The sequence below is a fragment of the Leguminivora glycinivorella genome, chromosome Z (assembly GCF_023078275.1).
Source record: "Leguminivora glycinivorella isolate SPB_JAAS2020 chromosome Z, LegGlyc_1.1, whole genome shotgun sequence".
Classification (NCBI taxonomy): Eukaryota; Metazoa; Arthropoda; class Insecta; order Lepidoptera; family Tortricidae; genus Leguminivora; species Leguminivora glycinivorella.
Genome location: NC_062998.1, coordinates 28,396,208 through 28,412,850, shown reverse-complemented (window position 1 = coordinate 28,412,850; position 16,643 = coordinate 28,396,208). Strand labels below are relative to the sequence as shown.

At 39.1% G+C, this 16,643-nt stretch overlaps 2 protein-coding genes across 3 annotated transcripts in view; one reads left to right on the top strand and one right to left on the bottom strand.

The window, feature by feature from the left end:
* The window catches only part of LOC125241956 (ichor), a 122,930-nt gene that overhangs the window by 74,470 nt on the left and 31,817 nt on the right, over nt 1-16,643 (top strand). Inside the window, exons 1-2 of one of the 2 annotated variants that reach the window (XM_048150671.1) lie at nt 2,312-2,435; nt 3,290-3,496. The gene's annotated coding sequence lies outside the window, so the exon portion shown is untranslated. Of the gene's footprint in view, nt 1-2,311; nt 2,436-3,289; nt 3,497-16,643 lie in introns of those variants that run through there. The other variant, XM_048150672.1, reaches the window with a different exon arrangement.
* Nucleotides 6,149-10,858, bottom strand: LOC125240449. Its single transcript, XM_048148343.1, has 2 exons — nt 10,549-10,858; nt 6,149-6,300 (listed from the first exon to the last, which is right to left on the bottom strand). Exons 1-2 carry the CDS (start codon nt 10,856-10,858, stop codon nt 6,149-6,151), a joined length of 462 nt encoding a protein of 153 aa, XP_048004300.1.

Below are 16,643 nucleotides of genomic sequence, written 5' to 3'. Positions count from 1 at the left end.
GAGTCCAAAACATTATGCATCAGAAGTCCGAAACTAGACAAATATAGAGAGCGCTTGAGCGCGAGTAAGTACTTGCGCCGGCGGGGAGACGCGGAGCGTGTGCGTGCGCCACGCGCACGCACGGGGTGTGTGCGTGCGCCCCCGTCAGCGCACGCACACAAATTTGGGCCTCTCTGTGGGTTCCACCCCCGTCAGCGCGACGGCGATAAAGACCTAAAAATCTCAAATTTGAATTCGTGCTTCGGTATCGTATCCTCTTAAAAAATATGCACCCTCAGATGTGTTTAGTATATTTTATATGTTGGGAAAATTTTATTATATGTATACGCTTCCGGGCAGGTCTAGAACCCGCATTCATAATCATAATCATAATTATTGGTAAAATCATATTACACGTCAAATAACATTTACACTTGTGTACAATAACATAAAATACAACAGTTTAATGAAAGTACAATAAAATTATCTTATTATAAATAACTAATTGTAGATATAGAAAGCCTGAAATCTAACTATGATGATGGAATCTAACTAGGTACAGTCACCGTCATAAAGAAGTGATGATTTCTGTACCCTGTCGATTTTTATCGTTGACAATTTCGTGTGACATTTCAAACAAGACGTTAATAAGACAAGGTACATAAATCATCACTTATTTTTGCCGGTGACTGTACTTGAGTTAACAAATATTACTTTACTTTGGTATGCTTGCAACTTACGAACTAAAACTTCTGATAGTTCTGATTCCGTGTTGGCACCGGGGGTTGTTACTGAAGATGCCAATGCAGCAATGTTGTAGGTAAAGTAGACGAGGATAAGGAATAATCTGGACCTGTTCAAGTTGTTCGAGATATCAGGTCAAATTATGTTTTCTATTATAACTTCAATATATATCCACGAAAATTGATATTCTATTTACTCACGTCTTTAATTATTTTTAAATTTTAATCGAGGTCACCTTCATCATCCTCCTTGCGTTATCCCGGCATTTGCCACGGCTCATGGGAGCCTGGGGTCCGCTTTGACAACTAATCCCAAGATTTGGCGTAGGCACTAGTTTTTACGAAAGCGACTGCCATCTGACCTTCCAACCCGACGGGTAACTAGGCCTTATTGGAATTAGTCCGGTTTCCTCACGATGTTTTCCTTCACCGAATAGCGACTGGCAAATATCAAATGACATTTCGCACATAAGTTTCGAAAAACTCATTGGTACGAGCCGGGGTTCGAACCCGCGACCTCCGGATCGTAAGTCGCACGCTCTTACCGCTAGGCCACCAGCGCTAATCGAGGTCACCTTACTGGCTAAAATATAACTGCATTCCAATAAAGTACAGTTACTAAGACAAAAACTAATTAAAGTCAAGGTTAAACATGGATAAAATATTTCCATCTCGAAGCTGAAGCTTAGGAGGACCAGACACTGAAGGGCCAATAAAGAAAATCATTCGATGTGCCACTTACCATGTGGCTGCAAATTTGCGCAAAGATTAATACAAGCAAAAATAATGTCTAAATGGATGGTGGTAACGGTTAGACAGAGTGAAAGCATCGTTTGTAGGTCTGTAGGCTGTCAACTGCTGGAAGTAGGCGGCGCGGCGTGCGCGAGCGAGTGCCCGTACGCAACGGAGATACGAGTAGCTGCCCGCGGGGGCTACCAACTTAAAGAGAAATGTGCCGCTAATCTCATTTGTACGTCTTGCCTTAACTCTCATTGTATTTATAAGCCAGATATTTTCGATACATCTGTATTGTACGTGTACATGAATCTAAATTGACGAAATTACGTTACCACATACTTAAACTTCTATGCAGCGGTTACAGCAGAAATGCCATGCAAAAAATGTAAATTTCTTTTGAGATTAATAAAAAATCTTTAACCACAAATATCAGGTATCTAACTAATAAACTACACATTATAAGAGATAAAGAAAACACAACACTATGAGAAAGAGAACACAACTGTAGTGATAATTGACCTATATACTCTGCAAAGAAACGTTTTGCAAAAGGACTCATTTAACTCTGTAGCTTATTAGTTAGAAGTAAATTGGCAACATTTACTCATAAGAAAAAATATAAATTACTATATAGTATAATATATACTCTAAGGATATATCCTCTAAGGATATATTATACATTAGTACTATAAATACCTCATTTGCGAAAATGTAGTAATTTGTGCGCTACGACCCGATGGGCGGCGACGGTTCTGCACAGAGCGCGCGGGCCGCAGCGGGCCGCGCGTGAGCCGCCCTGGCCGCTCGGTGGTGGTAGAAAATTTTGGTGGGAAGCAAGTAGGGTGCGCCCGCGCCACAGTCCGTCGGTGCTACGCGCGGTACGCGCCCGCTTTTTTCTCGTGCAGTGCGGTTACACTCCCGCTAAAATTGGACCACAAACTATAATAGTGTCACTACAGCGACTTTTAAACCAGTGTACGTTCAAAAAATTTGAAACACGTTTTTGTTCCATTTTCGAAAAATATTAAAAATTTTGTGAAAAATGGAGCAAATTGCGGGTGTTTTTGGGAAATGTTTGTAATTGGCATTTATAAAGTGACGTGACAGTGCCGCGGATTGTTGGAGTACACAGTGGATAAGCACTCTGGACGCCGTTTTATTTTCTAATTATTTTTTTCTTTCTTCCTTGTAAATAATTGAGGGATTTGTTATTTAATTTTTATTTATGCCAATCACACTTTTCCTCTGTCTTATTTTTCATTATTAACGTTCGTAATAAACTAATTTGCCTCTCAAAACTAACAGCATGTGCCTAGCATTAAAGTTACCAGTGTGAAACAATAAAGTTTTATGAGTTACCGTAATATATAGTCTTCTGCCACGGTGAGGTGGAAAATTCGTGAGTCCGTGGCTTGTTGAGATTTCGGCTTCCCCGACTGGTTTTTTACAGTTCTAACGGCGCGCGCGCCGGTCCGCGGCGACACTATTTTTTATGAATATCGTTGTTAGAAATTATTTATTTCACTTAATTAGCACTGTTCTAATTACAATATAATTAAATATCAATCGTCAGTAAATATAAATACTTACCTAGTAATGTTTTAATATGTATATCTAGTATGATCTACCCACATATCGGCATAATTAATATCATGATTTACTAAGCTTCTATGTAGATACCTACTACGTAACACGCATGTTATTGACCTTTCGTGGGTATATAGTAAAATTGCTTTGTATCTTGTGGTCGTTTTTTTTGGTAGACATCGTTTTCTAACTCGATAGGTAGATTACTTATTCTACTAAAGTCTGTCATTCTTGTTTTCTAGTTTCCACCCTGATCCCGTGCTTGTTGCCCCATTTACGACTCTGGGTTCTCCCTCGTTCGCTGTTGAAGGCACACAAGTGACTCCTGTGACATTTGAAAAGTGACACGACTCTCGAGGAACTGTTGTTCAAGTGGACTGTGTATGATGTTGTTTCGGCTGTGACAGGACACGCTGCGCTCCTACCCGCTCTCCACCAACTCCAACCTGGTAAGTCTTGGAAGCTTCTCCATATCACTTGACTACGCACGGCCTGCCTTGCATTTAACCTGATATTCTATTACATATTTTTGATTTTTAAAAATTATCAGTGTCAATTTTTTAGTAGGTACCAGCTTCAATGATTGGCAGGTCGTGTTTACTAATACATAATACACATATTAAAACTATAATACAACGTTAATTATGTTTCTTCAGTACAGATGGTGTGTGTTTTTACGCACTAGTGCGAGAAGTGGTTCATTATATGTCAGGTCGAAACTTCGGAGGGCCATCTGTACTGAAAAACGTCGTACGATACAAGTGCGAAAAGGCCGCAACTCGCGTCGATTTAAAACACTCCCTTCGGTCGTATTTTAATTTATCGCTACTCGTTTCGAACTTCCTTTTTTACGCACTTGTATCGTAATGTTCTATTTTATGTTGTTTTGTCGTCATGTTTCTACATAATATATGTACATTTTACAGATTGATTGCGAATTATTTAATGACATTTTTGTGTATGTTAATTAAGTTACCTAGTTAATATTAACTTATTTCCATTTATAACTTTATGCATTAGTTTAGTTAGTCACCTTTAATTTCTATGAGTAAAACATATTGTTATAGAAAACAATTAAAAGTATCTATCGTGGTTAGGGTAACTTCACGACTTAAATAATATTCAACGCTAATTAATATATACCGTACGAATACGCCCTGCATTACGCCCTGATTAGTAACAAATATATACATATACCGCAAATGTACATGCATCAATCTGGACATATTCTAAAGTACCGAGACATATTTTACGATATTTAGTAGCCCTAGCCGATACCTAGAATCCATAACGACGACGAGCTCAGTTACAATAGTCTAACATTCTATGTTGTAATTAAGTAAATTTACTTTGGTAACTGTCACTCCTTTAACATGAGTAGCTGGACTGTAAGTGATGATAATAAGGAATTATAATAAATAAAAAAAATGATTAAAACAAAATAAAAACATTGAATCAATTCATAAACTCTATCAAAATAACAAAAAATGTCCGACATATTAATATCAGATCATAATTACGTGTTATGAAATAGATTACATCCCTTACAACGACGTAGGTAAAAATAGTAGGTAGATTGTAGATCCCAAACCGACTTCTTAAAATAAATTCCAAAGTCTTTGGTTTGAAGACCACCGCTGATATCGGCACTTAACATTAAGATTTTAAAACTTTAGGTAGGTGTGGGTGTGTAACTGTAAATATCCTGTGACTTATTGAACAAAGGTTGTCGGGTAGTTCCTGATGCACACGCTTGGATGCGACACTATTAGTCGGGCACAGGCGTGACGGGTTTCACACATTATTTCGCAAGATCGAATTAATCTAAGTAAATACTTAAGTAGTACCTACCCGAGTTCGACTTAGTCTATTTAATGTAACTCTTGTACCTACCTACTGACAATCCAAAATCATAAGTCAATAATTTACACAGCCGGACAATGTTTTTGAATTACTAATTTCAATAATTTGTAATTTAGTAATTCCTGCGGGCATAGCACATTAGTTCGATAAACTTTATCGCATCGGTACGTCCCTATCGCACTTAGGTAAATATAGTGCGAAAATGACGACCTGACGTTATATTGTTTATCACGTGACATTGCTTGCCTGCCTGGCTGATGTAAATTGTAATACGTGACATCTAGAAATGCAAACACTATCATCGTTAGAAAAATATAAATATGTACCTATTTTGTTAATTAAGATGAAAGGAACATTAATTTTTCACTAAATATTCATAGTTAGTGCTTAGTAGGTATGGGTGCTTTTATCGTCTAATTAAATTTTATTCTGACGTGAGCTAAATAATAATAAGTAACAGCAAATTAGGGTACAATCGCGTCTGTATCCTAGACCACGTGAACCAAGCCATGGTTGATGTCTCCGCACTTAGAGCTGCAGGACAGCCTCAGCTGCGCTCGCGCCGCCCACCGCGACCCGCCGCTGATTGCTACACGGCGCGCTTATACTGTGACTCATTAAGCTTTGGGATTCAACGCGAAGGATGAATGTATAATCTATGTCATCTACGACCTTAAGAGAGTGATAACTACGACTATTAGGTGACACATTCAGCGGCCCAGAAAAATAAAATTTAAACCACTATGTTCTTGGGACCATAACTGAAATTATGTAGGTACACGTTGGAAATTTGAGAAATTGAAGTGAACAGTCAACAACACAGCTATGAATACAGACAGTGCCGAAAATATGTATACGCTATACACGCTTATAGCCTTATTTGCTCTTATTTTATACGGTCACATTATATTTTCAATTCAATGGCGCAAATATATTGTATAGCCTATTGATGAGTGCAATAGTAAGGACTTGTAAAATTCTGCGCTCTTCTTTCAGCCATACCATGCCTCTTCTGTAGTAAAGTTCCACTTATTTATTGAATACTTAGCTCGCGTGGAAAGTGACATGGAAATCGTGTAACCCCAAAATAGAGCCAATTTTATGAGTATCGTACAGGTGTACGCGTACTACTACCATAATACTTATATCACACACAACACAAGAGTTGCATGTACGCCATACATATAGTAAAATACAGTGGAAAGCTAAAACTGTTATTAGCGAGTCGTCAATAGTGTTTAACATTGGCAAGCGCTAAGGTCTACGTCTACCAGTGACACATATACCGCGGGACGCGCGGGCGGCGGCGGGTGCTGCGCAACTTTCACTCGCGCGCCGGAGATGTGCGCCGCGCCCGCGCACGCTAGATCCGCGGCAATGACCACGCGAACTGGCAACAAGGCGACATGTCAAGTGCAACACGACTGCCAACCATCGCCTTGCACCTGACCGAGTTCACGGATGATAAACGAATTCGGCCATTCTTATGTCAGGCAAGATGAATTGATGACATGGTAGAACTGATGATACCTAGAACTATTACGAGGGGTCATTGCATACTAAACATTTGAAACGGGGAACTAGCCAAAGAGCTCCTTACAGTTTCACAGTTCTAGTTATGTAAGGCCTGATTCGTAACGGATTTGTCAAATTCAGAGTGCTTTTTCTTGTATAATTTCTAGCTTACTTTATATATACATTACACCATTCAAATTGCCAGATTCACAAAATTATTATGTTAGAATCATGTTTAAAAGCAATTCTCAACTAACTAGATAGATAAAATTAAAGTGATCGCTGAAAATAATTCGGCGACAAATTGCTGTCAAAAACTTGATTCCTGTTGACGAAACTTGCATTTAAATCATTTTCAACACTACCAGGCAACCAAAATTATACCTTATCTGAAAGGCAATTTCTTTACGATTCCTATGAAACAATGATAATGTAGATGAGTCTCCAAATATCCACTTTACTAGGAATTCAGTCGATGCAGTGTCCGTTACTAAGCATTTAAAGCAAAGTAACCACTTTTCGATAAAAAATCTACAACAAAAACTGCTGAACGAAGCTGTTCGCAGATTTTATTTAATAATATGATCTTTCAACTTTATTCTGACAATAGCTGGATATCATCCACCACAGCTATGAAGCCAGCAGCCTGCTAAAGCCAACGCTCTTCAAATCGGGTAAAAAACTTAATTTAACGAAGTCTCATAGTATTCACCTATTAACCGGAATAGGATGGAGTGTCTAAGAAATTCATTCATTTAAATGACACCAACCATAAGCCACCAAAATATTTAAAAAAAGATAGTCCTTGATAGTACTAAAACTAAGAATGTGTCGAAAAACACTGTCGGATGTACGATGGAGGGCATACAACAAAACTTACAACATGAGCGAGGAGAAATGGAGAATGATGAATTTACTAATAAATAATAAATTTTAAATACATTTTAAACACATTATAGAAAAACATACTTTGATTCGGCCGGCTCTGGTACCGTTAAAACAGTTTTGAATTTGACAAATCCGTTACGAGTCAGGCCTTACTTGGTGATCAGATTTAAGTATGTATTTATTTATTATAGGACGAGTTAAAATGTCCATATTTTATTATTGATACCTATATGTACCTACATTACCTTTCTTTCTTTTAAACATTAGATGAGTATATTATTTCAAAATGAATCATATTCATCGGTCAGGATTGTGGTGATCAGCTGATCCCGACGGCCGAGTCAGCGGAGCGCTTTCACCACGGCGCGATGGCCATTGGCCGCCCGATCGTTGTATTGATTTTAATGTCGCGTGCGCAGTTTATACGTACTTGTCTAGTGCCTTGCCTACTTGTTCTGCAAAAGATAACAACACATATGTAGCAACAGACATGTCTCAACAAAGAGTTTGTCTATGGTGTACCAAAAGGCATTGTCCTTTAGTAGTGAGTTGTGATTGTGACCAATCTAATGTTCCATAACCTTTGCGAGCAAAAGCAGAATTAAATCAGTCTATGATTCGTTTTGTAATATAATTGTTAGTAGCTTTTCACGCAAAATAGACGCGATTTTGTGAAGTCGACATGCGGATACCAGGTCCGCGAAAGCGAAATTTACCAGTGTGTTTATGATTCCTAATATTTAACTTACATTTCAACTTTTAAGTAACTAATTTCCACGTAGGGTGTACGGTTTTTGAAAGCCTTGAAATTTGTCGACTTGAGCGGGTTTGGCAAAGTAGGTACAGGTTCCTATAGTTAGTACGAGTATGATGACGATGACGCGGTGTAGCTGCTGCCTCGGTGCGAGCAAGGAGAAAGCTGCTCATCGCGACAGCCGGCAACTAGCCGGCTACACCTGATTCTGATAGCTTGTTTCCATGCCATTAAATTTACTTAAAATACCTATTTAGCAGGGGGAAATTAGCTAAAATTACGGCATAATTAATGGAAGGTTTTCTTAAATTGAAATATGTACGTTATAGACCGAAGTTATTTTTCATCAACTCTCCCCACTCCTCCCTCCTCTGCGTCACCCCTCTACCCTCCCTTAAAGTGCCGAAAATGCGGTTTTTCTCGATTTCTGACAAAACTGTTGAAGATACAGAAAAAGCGCGTAGGAACGAAGTAATCCTTAATAAATTTACTACAAATCATTCATTAACACTTTGGTTCTAGCACTTATAGTTTACGCGTGATCCGTCACGAAAGTTGGTCCTTTGCTGCAATCTTCTTTAGTGAATGTTAAGTTTTCGCCCAAAATGCATACGAAATCGTCGAAATTTGTTTGATATAACTAAAATATTGTAACTTATGACTAAAATAAAATTAAGGGGGAAAAATCACTACCATGGGTGGAATTACCAATATGTCTTGGAATTCCAGTATTTATTTAAGACGTAATATTTTCACGGTAGTAGTCGCTAGGAGTACCATTGATCTATATAGTGTATCTATGACTGGGGATGAGCTTTTGGTAGCTGTTGGTAGAGCCCTGGAGTATCAATCCAGCAGCCGTGAGTTCAAGTCCCACCCATGGTAGTGATTTTTCCCCCTGAAATTCATTTTCAGTTTATAATATTTTAGTAATATCAAACAGATTTCGTAAGCAATTTGGGAGAAAACTTAACATTCACTAAAGAAAATTGCAGTAAAGGACCAACTTTCGTGATGGATCACGCGAAACCTATAAGTGCTAGAACCAAAGTGTCAATAAACGATTTGTAGTAAATTTATCAAGGATTACTTTTTTCCTACACGCTTTTTCTGTATCTACAACGGTTTTGTCAGAAATCGCGAAAAACCGCATTTTCGGCTATTTAAGGGGGGAAGAGGGGTGACGCAGAAGGGGGAGGGACGGGGAGGGTTGATGAAAATAACTTCGGCCTGTAATGTACATATCCCAATCAAAAAAAATCTTCCATTAATTATGCCAACATTTTCATACATAACTTTCCAGAAGCAACGGACTATATTATGCTAAGTATAGTCCTTTTTTAATTTTCCTTAAATTGGTAACCATTATTAAAATTTCTAAACAAATAAATTTCACATTGGTAGTACCTTCCTACTAGTATATAACATGACATGAGTATTTTATGACATAGTATTTATTTAATAACATTCTGTTCAAAATGCAGGTAAAGATAAGGAATTTCTTAAAAACATTTTGAGACTTAAAGGACACATGCCATGCCTAACAGGACAATACAGCTCTGCAACACATGTTGCCCAAAATACACGTTAAGTAAGGCTTTCCCATCGCGTGAGGCTTTCTCCCGAGCGCAAGATAAAGGGCTGCGACAGATGTACCTCGAACCCTTCAATCAGTCAATATTTGAATGAAATTTGGAACGGCAGGTACAAAAAAAGAACATGTGCTTGTATGGTGTGGGAACATTGTGTTCGGGGCACTCAGTTGTTTAACTGCATATTATAAATGTTATTTTGTAAAGGGTACTTATTTATAACCGTTTTGACAGATACATTAAATATCTAATAATTAATACTTATTTATTAATATTTTACATAAATCTTAAAATGTGTATTTCCTACACATTACTTTTTATGTTGTTATAATATTGAGTTATAAACCATCATCATCATTCTCTTGCCCTTATCCCAGTCACTTGGGGTCGGCGCAGCATGTCTTTCTCTTCCATACATCTCTGTCACTCGTCATCTCATCATTAACTTGTTTTAGTTCCATATCATGTCTCACACAGTCCATCCACCTCTTCTTCGGTTTTCCCCTCCCGTTACTTCCACCACCTTCCACATTCATTCGTAATATATTTCTCGTCACATGCCTTTCATCCCTCCGCATTACATGTCCATACCATGCTAGTCGATTCGCTCTTACTTTTTCAACTATCGGTGCTACTTTCAGGCTTCCTCTGATATACTCATTTTTTATCTTATCCATTCTTGTGACGCCACACATCCATCTTAACATTCTCATCTCTGCTACATGCAATCTCTTTTCATCCGTTACCTTTAGGGCCCAACACTCTGATCCATACATGACGACAGGTCTGATGACAGATTTATAAATTTTGCCCTTCAGTCGAAGAGGCATCCGGGCGTCACAAATGGTTCCCTTGACCTGTCGCCATTTCATCCACCCCGTGCTAATACGGTTTTTCACGTCGCGGTCGATATCGCCATCGCACTGTACGAGCGAACCAAGATACTTAAAGTCGGAGCAGACCGGCAATAAAATGCCATCGAGTTCTATGGCAGCAAAACCAGAGAGACCGCCGAAATCACAGAACATATGTTCTGTTTTTGATCTACTGATCTTCAGGCCAACATTCTCTAGCTTTTGCCGCCACTTCTCGAGTCTGCTCTGTACCTCGAGCCCGTCTTCACCAACAAGCACAATGTCATCGGCGAAAAGCATACACCAGGGTACCTCCTCCTGTATGTCCGACGACAAAGCGTCCATAATAAGCAGGAAGAGGTAAGGACTTAGAGCCGATCCCTGGTGCAAGCCCACCGTGACACTGAACCTGTCGGTGGTTATAAACCATAATGGTTTAATTGGTGATGATGCGTGATAAGTATTTAAATACCTACGTGTCTTAGGTAAAGACTGTTCTTTGCAATTTGTAATATGAATTTATATAAAAGGGAGATAATACGCAATGATTCTTAAAGTTACCTACTTATGTATAATTAGTAGAAAACTGAATTTTGTTAAAGACAGCCCAATGATATTTTAAAATATTGTTGTAACATTAAAAAAAGAAGGAATGAACAATTTATGTCGGTTAGCGGAATAAAAACTCGCCAATACACACATAGTAAACGGTATTAATAAGGCGAAGTTGATGCCGCTGGAATGAAGTAGATAAAGTAAATACCGGAACTAATAGCAGGGGCTCCCGTGCCGATGCCGGGACAGCCGAGACACCTGACGAGCTAGAGCCTCAATGGGTTAGTGGGCTAGCTCGGGTTACCCCGGCCATGTGATTCAACATCCTGCACCTATTAAAACGATTTCCGGTTCGTTCCGGATTTAAGGACGATGTAAATAAAGGGGTGATCACAATAGGCTGCCTCTAATGATGGGTTCAACCGCTTAAGATAACTACGGGGGCGTGAGTAAAATTTCAATGGCTGCAAACTATCTTTTTAAATTAAGTAGAATTGAGAAAATTATTAAATAATGATTGTGAGGTTTTATTTCCTTGAGCGCAATTTGAGAAACTAACATCTCCTCACTCGAACGTAATTTGGACTGAAGCTTAAGAAATGCTATCCATACTTAACACTTAATATTATAAATGGGAAAGTGTGTGTGTCTGTTTGTTGTTGTCGGAGCGACGAATTGTCGTGATTTTTTAAGTGGAAATAGTTAAAGGGATGTAGAGTGACATAGGCTACTTTTTGTCTCTTTCTAACGCGAGCGAAGCCGCGGGCAAACGCTAGTTAGTTAATATTTTATATCAATAATAAGTTAAGTAAGGTGCATAGGATAATTTCGAAAGTTGTATAAAAACCACCGTTATTTCCATCATATCAAGATTCCCCATTCGAAATCACACGAGCATTTCTGTGATTCGAAATTACCATAATGCACCTTACTAAGTTTTTGCCCTGTATGGCGATAAATAACCATTAATTAATTAAACGTCTATCCGGATAATTGAAAATGAAAAATATTTATTCCAGATAAGTAGGTATAAAACTAAACTTAAGTATTACATTTGTACGGACTACTGTATTGATTGATTAAAAATATTGTGCATGTATTAAAAATAACCTCTTACTAATAAAAAGCTCAACCCCTGTGAATATTTTAGTTAGGTGAGTTATGTAAATGATATCGGCCATGTCAGTTGCAAGAACCTGACCGCGGAGACCTTGGGTGCGAGCCTTGCTCCGAGCATGCGAGAGAGCGCACGGGCATTGTCCTGATTTGGCAATCAACTTGACCCACATTTCACTTCATTCAGAAATGGACTAGGAGTCTTGTTAAAATTATTTTTGGGATACATATGTAAACTTAAAAGTAGGTATGTACCTAGGTATATAAAATTCGGTATGGGTTATTACAATGCCTAAGATATTTAATTCGGTTTTTACTTCGGTACAGAAGATATAATAGTACAAGCTTACGGTTTTTTATGATATACCGGGTGGAACAGAACGACGATCTTTTACTTAAACAGGACATTGTTCACCCTAGGAGCATTATAATTTCCCAATAAACTATGTTAATATTCTTTTCCGTTTACGAGATAAAGCTTGTTAAAATTTAGTGCATAAATCCACCTGTTTCAACCCTAGAACGTTGATCGGGCGATGACCTGATGTATTTAAGTTCAATGACCTTTTGTACTAAACATAAATAAAATGACAATTACGTGTCACTGCTAAATAAATGTATGATTTGACAGGTCTAGATTGCCGATCATAAATAATAAACAAAAAGGTTATGCCAACCAAAGTTTGGCAAGGAAGTTACTCTTTTTAACTACAGGCAAAGAAAATCATACTATCTCTTTTTTTTTCTAATAACACTGTTAAATATCCATCGGTAAGTTAATCTAATGTTTTAATAGTGAAATATCTTCGCTAAGAATATTTAACCAGAGTAGGTAACGCAACTATCGTGTAGCAACGAAACTTTTTACATAAACATTGTTTTAAGACAATGATACTGGCCAGTTTTGTGCTTGACGATTGATTGAATACAATTTGACATTGTCATTGGCAAAAATTTCATATCGTGCTAAAAATTATTTCAAAATGCCTCAATTAAATGGTAGAGGTTATTTAAATTTGCTTTTCTTGTACGCAGAGTGCAATTACAATGCCGCCGAGGCCTTACGCCAGTACCGAAATAGGTACCCACCACCTCATCCTACAGGACATATGACAATTATGCGTGCTATTGATCGTGTTGCCAACAATAGAAACATCGTACCACGAACGGGGCAGGATGACCAACGCGGTGGACGCGTTGTGCAGCACGCTGTACAATTTGAAGAGAGGGTACTGCAATACTTCGATCGAAATCCAAGAGCTAGTTCGAGACAGGCGGGCCTACATTTTGGAACGAACCATACAAAAATACTACGAATATTAAAACGTGCCGGCCGTCACCCGTACAAAATTCAAAGGGTTCAGGCTTTGCTTCCAAGAGACTGCCCTGTCCGGGAAGCATATTGCCGGTGGCTTTTGGAAAGGTTGGCGGACGATGGAGAGTTTCTCAAACGCGTAATCTGGACCGACGAGAGTTTATTCACACGAAACGGAATGTGGAACCGCCGTAATGAGCATATCTACGCTGAAGAAAACCCATTCGCGTATCGTTATACAGGACACCAGTATCGTTGGTCAGTGAACGTTTGGGCGGCAATTCACGGAGACACCATTATAGGGCCTGTGTTTTTACCACCAACCCTCAACAGAGCGGGATACATGAACCTTTTAGATACGGAACTTTACGACTATCTCGAAGATTTGCCATTGGCCGAAAGACGACTTATCTGGTACCAACAAGATGGAGCACCAGCCCATTCCACACATGAAGTTCGATTGAAACTTACTGAGCTTTTCGGAAATCAGTGGATTGGGCGATTTGGACCACGCCGTTGGCCACCTAGATCTCCGGACCTGACGCCACTCGATTTCTTTCTGTGGGGTACTGTAAAAGATATGGTATACAAAGAAGAGTGTAACACCGCAGAAGAGATGAGGCATAGGCTTACGGTTGCCTTTGAAACCCTTCGTAGGAGAAACATCCACACCCAAATGTTGTCGCAGGTACACCGACATACGCGAGCACGGGCAGCAGCGTGCATAATCAGACATGGTGGTACTTTCGAACATCGCATGTAAATAGTGTAATATTTTAGGTAAGTGAAGTGAAGTGACATGTGTCATACTGTGCAAATGTAAATAGTAACTTTATAGCGGTAGTTAGGGTTGTCACCTACAATAAAATTATAAAATTTTAATGCCTTTTTGTTTTGTTTAACCTAGCTTTAAAATGATAACAAATTGATTTAAAATTAATTAAATAACAATATACTTTCAGGATAAATCATAGTAAAGCACCACCCTGTATATGCATTAAAATAAAGTTTTACTTTTGGTAAATTGCCTTTTTCTTAGTTGTTCCCATTGAGAGACAAGTGAGAAAATAAAGTGTTACCTTCGGTAATAATAGGCCGATAAATAATATTAGTGTTTATGATCGTATAATTACTATTTAAATATATAATCTTCGTTAAAATGTCATTAAAATAAATCTACCGTATTTTCGAGTAGGTAAAATGGATTTGTCATACAGACAGACAGCAAGGGTTCCGCTTTAGCCATTTCGGCTACGGAATCATAAATATGTAGGTCAGCGAGTGAGCCGCGTCCACATGCCGGCGCGGGCGACGCTAGGGTCTGCAAACGCGGGTTTCGCGAGCTCGTCCGACTCCGGAGTAACGGTCTGCGAGGGCCGCGAATTGGGCGCTTCGGCGTGTTGCATCATTTTGTAATTATTTTAACCAGTAATTATCCATACTGATATTATAAATGGGAAAGAACTGTCTGTTTATTTGTCCGTCTTTCACGCCAAAACAGAGCGACGAATTGACGTAATTTTTTAAGTGGAGATAGTTGAAGGGAGGGAGAGTGACATAGGCTACGTTTTCTCTTTCTAACGCGAGCGAAGCCGCGGGCATAAGCTAGTATTGTATATCAGTATAACTTTATTTTATTTAATGGCGGATAATGAAAATTTTACTACATATGTACCTAATTATTTTCTTCTAGTAGTAGATTATTTTATGTACACTTACATTTAAAGTTCATAAGTTGAAATTTTTGTTACATTTACATTGGTATGCCTGGCGCGTTGGAAGAGGACTAAGAAACAAATGTGATATAGCTGCCATCATCAAGTAAAACCGTATCCTCTGTATCTGCGTACAATATGCAGCGTGCGTGTGTATTCACACGATTAGATTATGTAAATGCGATTCAGGGGTCCCGAGGAACGTACGGTTCCCCAGCACGTGGAGTGCGCGGGCGCTCGGCCGGCGCAGGCGCGCGGCGGCGGCGAACGGCCTTGTTCGCGCTGAAGCGTGCGCGCAGTTAGCTACGTCACGCGGTCCGTACGTTAACTGTAACCGCACGTGGTCGCGAAGTCGCGACCACGGGACCCGACACGATTATGCGATGCTCATTACCGCCCATTCTATTAATTCGGTGTCAGATCTCATCCTACATTTTAGCAATTACGAGCACATTCGCTGCGCTGTTGAAAAATAATTTCATTATATAGGTAGTTAACAGAGAAACATCTTAATACGAATCCCAGTTAAATTATCAGCAAAATCCTGTTAGGTATATCATTTTAATATATACTTAAATAAACATAATGTTAGCTTATTGTATTGATCTAACGAAACCTACGCGTCGGTACAAGGAGGACACTAAACGCAAGTTTAGAGCTGACGTCGATCGAATCGAGTTTTCACCATGCCGCCTGAAGCAGCCAGTCAGTGGAGCTCTCGCGCTAGTTGCCGCGCGCTGGTGGGGCGGCGGGGGAAAGGTCTCGCCCCTCACGTAGGCTGTACTTGACTTTGAAACGAGGTTTCGCGGACACGGCGGGTGGCGCGGGGGACGTGTCTCTAAAAGTGAAACGTCCATAACAGTATTCGACTGATTCACGGATTGGTTCTCCTGGTTAATTGCGGTGACTGTCGAAGAAGATGAGTATTCAAGAAAAGACCCCTCTTAAATTCGTCTATCCGCTATATTTAAGTCGATAGCTGCTTGATATCCATAGTCGGATTACAAATACAATATTCTAACTTAACTGTAAACCATGATAATGATGTATGTAAGTAGGTAGTTAGTTACAAGCAACTATTGTGTATATCGGTCAGTCAGGAAATGGCTGGTGCCATAGATATTTTCATAACTATGAAGTCGCCGAACCTTTGTTCAGTGAGACAAGCCGCAAGATAGAAAGAAATAATGAAATTGACTACTGTACCCTAAAAAATGACGAGGTTCTTAATCATGTTCGAAGTGAGAATATGGTAGTTGTCTGTTCGGTGGCTATATGCGCGTTAGAGAGACTTTCTTGCTATTAATTTCTTGTAAATGGTGTCACATGGCCCACTGCCACTGATCGTCGCTAGTGGACATCGAACAACGAACAGGATGCTCTTAATATATTTTTTTAAATAATTAGGTTGCTGAAACCGGTTAAAGGT

What these genes read in the sequence shown, in the direction of transcription:
- LOC125240449 (XM_048148343.1), bottom strand. Translation starts at nt 10,858, where the DNA reads ATGGACGCTTTGTCGTCGGACATACAGGAGGAGGTACCCTGGTGTATG. An exon ending in CGACCGCGACGTGAAAAACC is followed by an intron (nt 6,301 to 10,548) that starts GTATTAGCACGG and finishes CCTTGTTGCCAG; the next exon opens with TTCGCGTGGTCATTGCCGCG.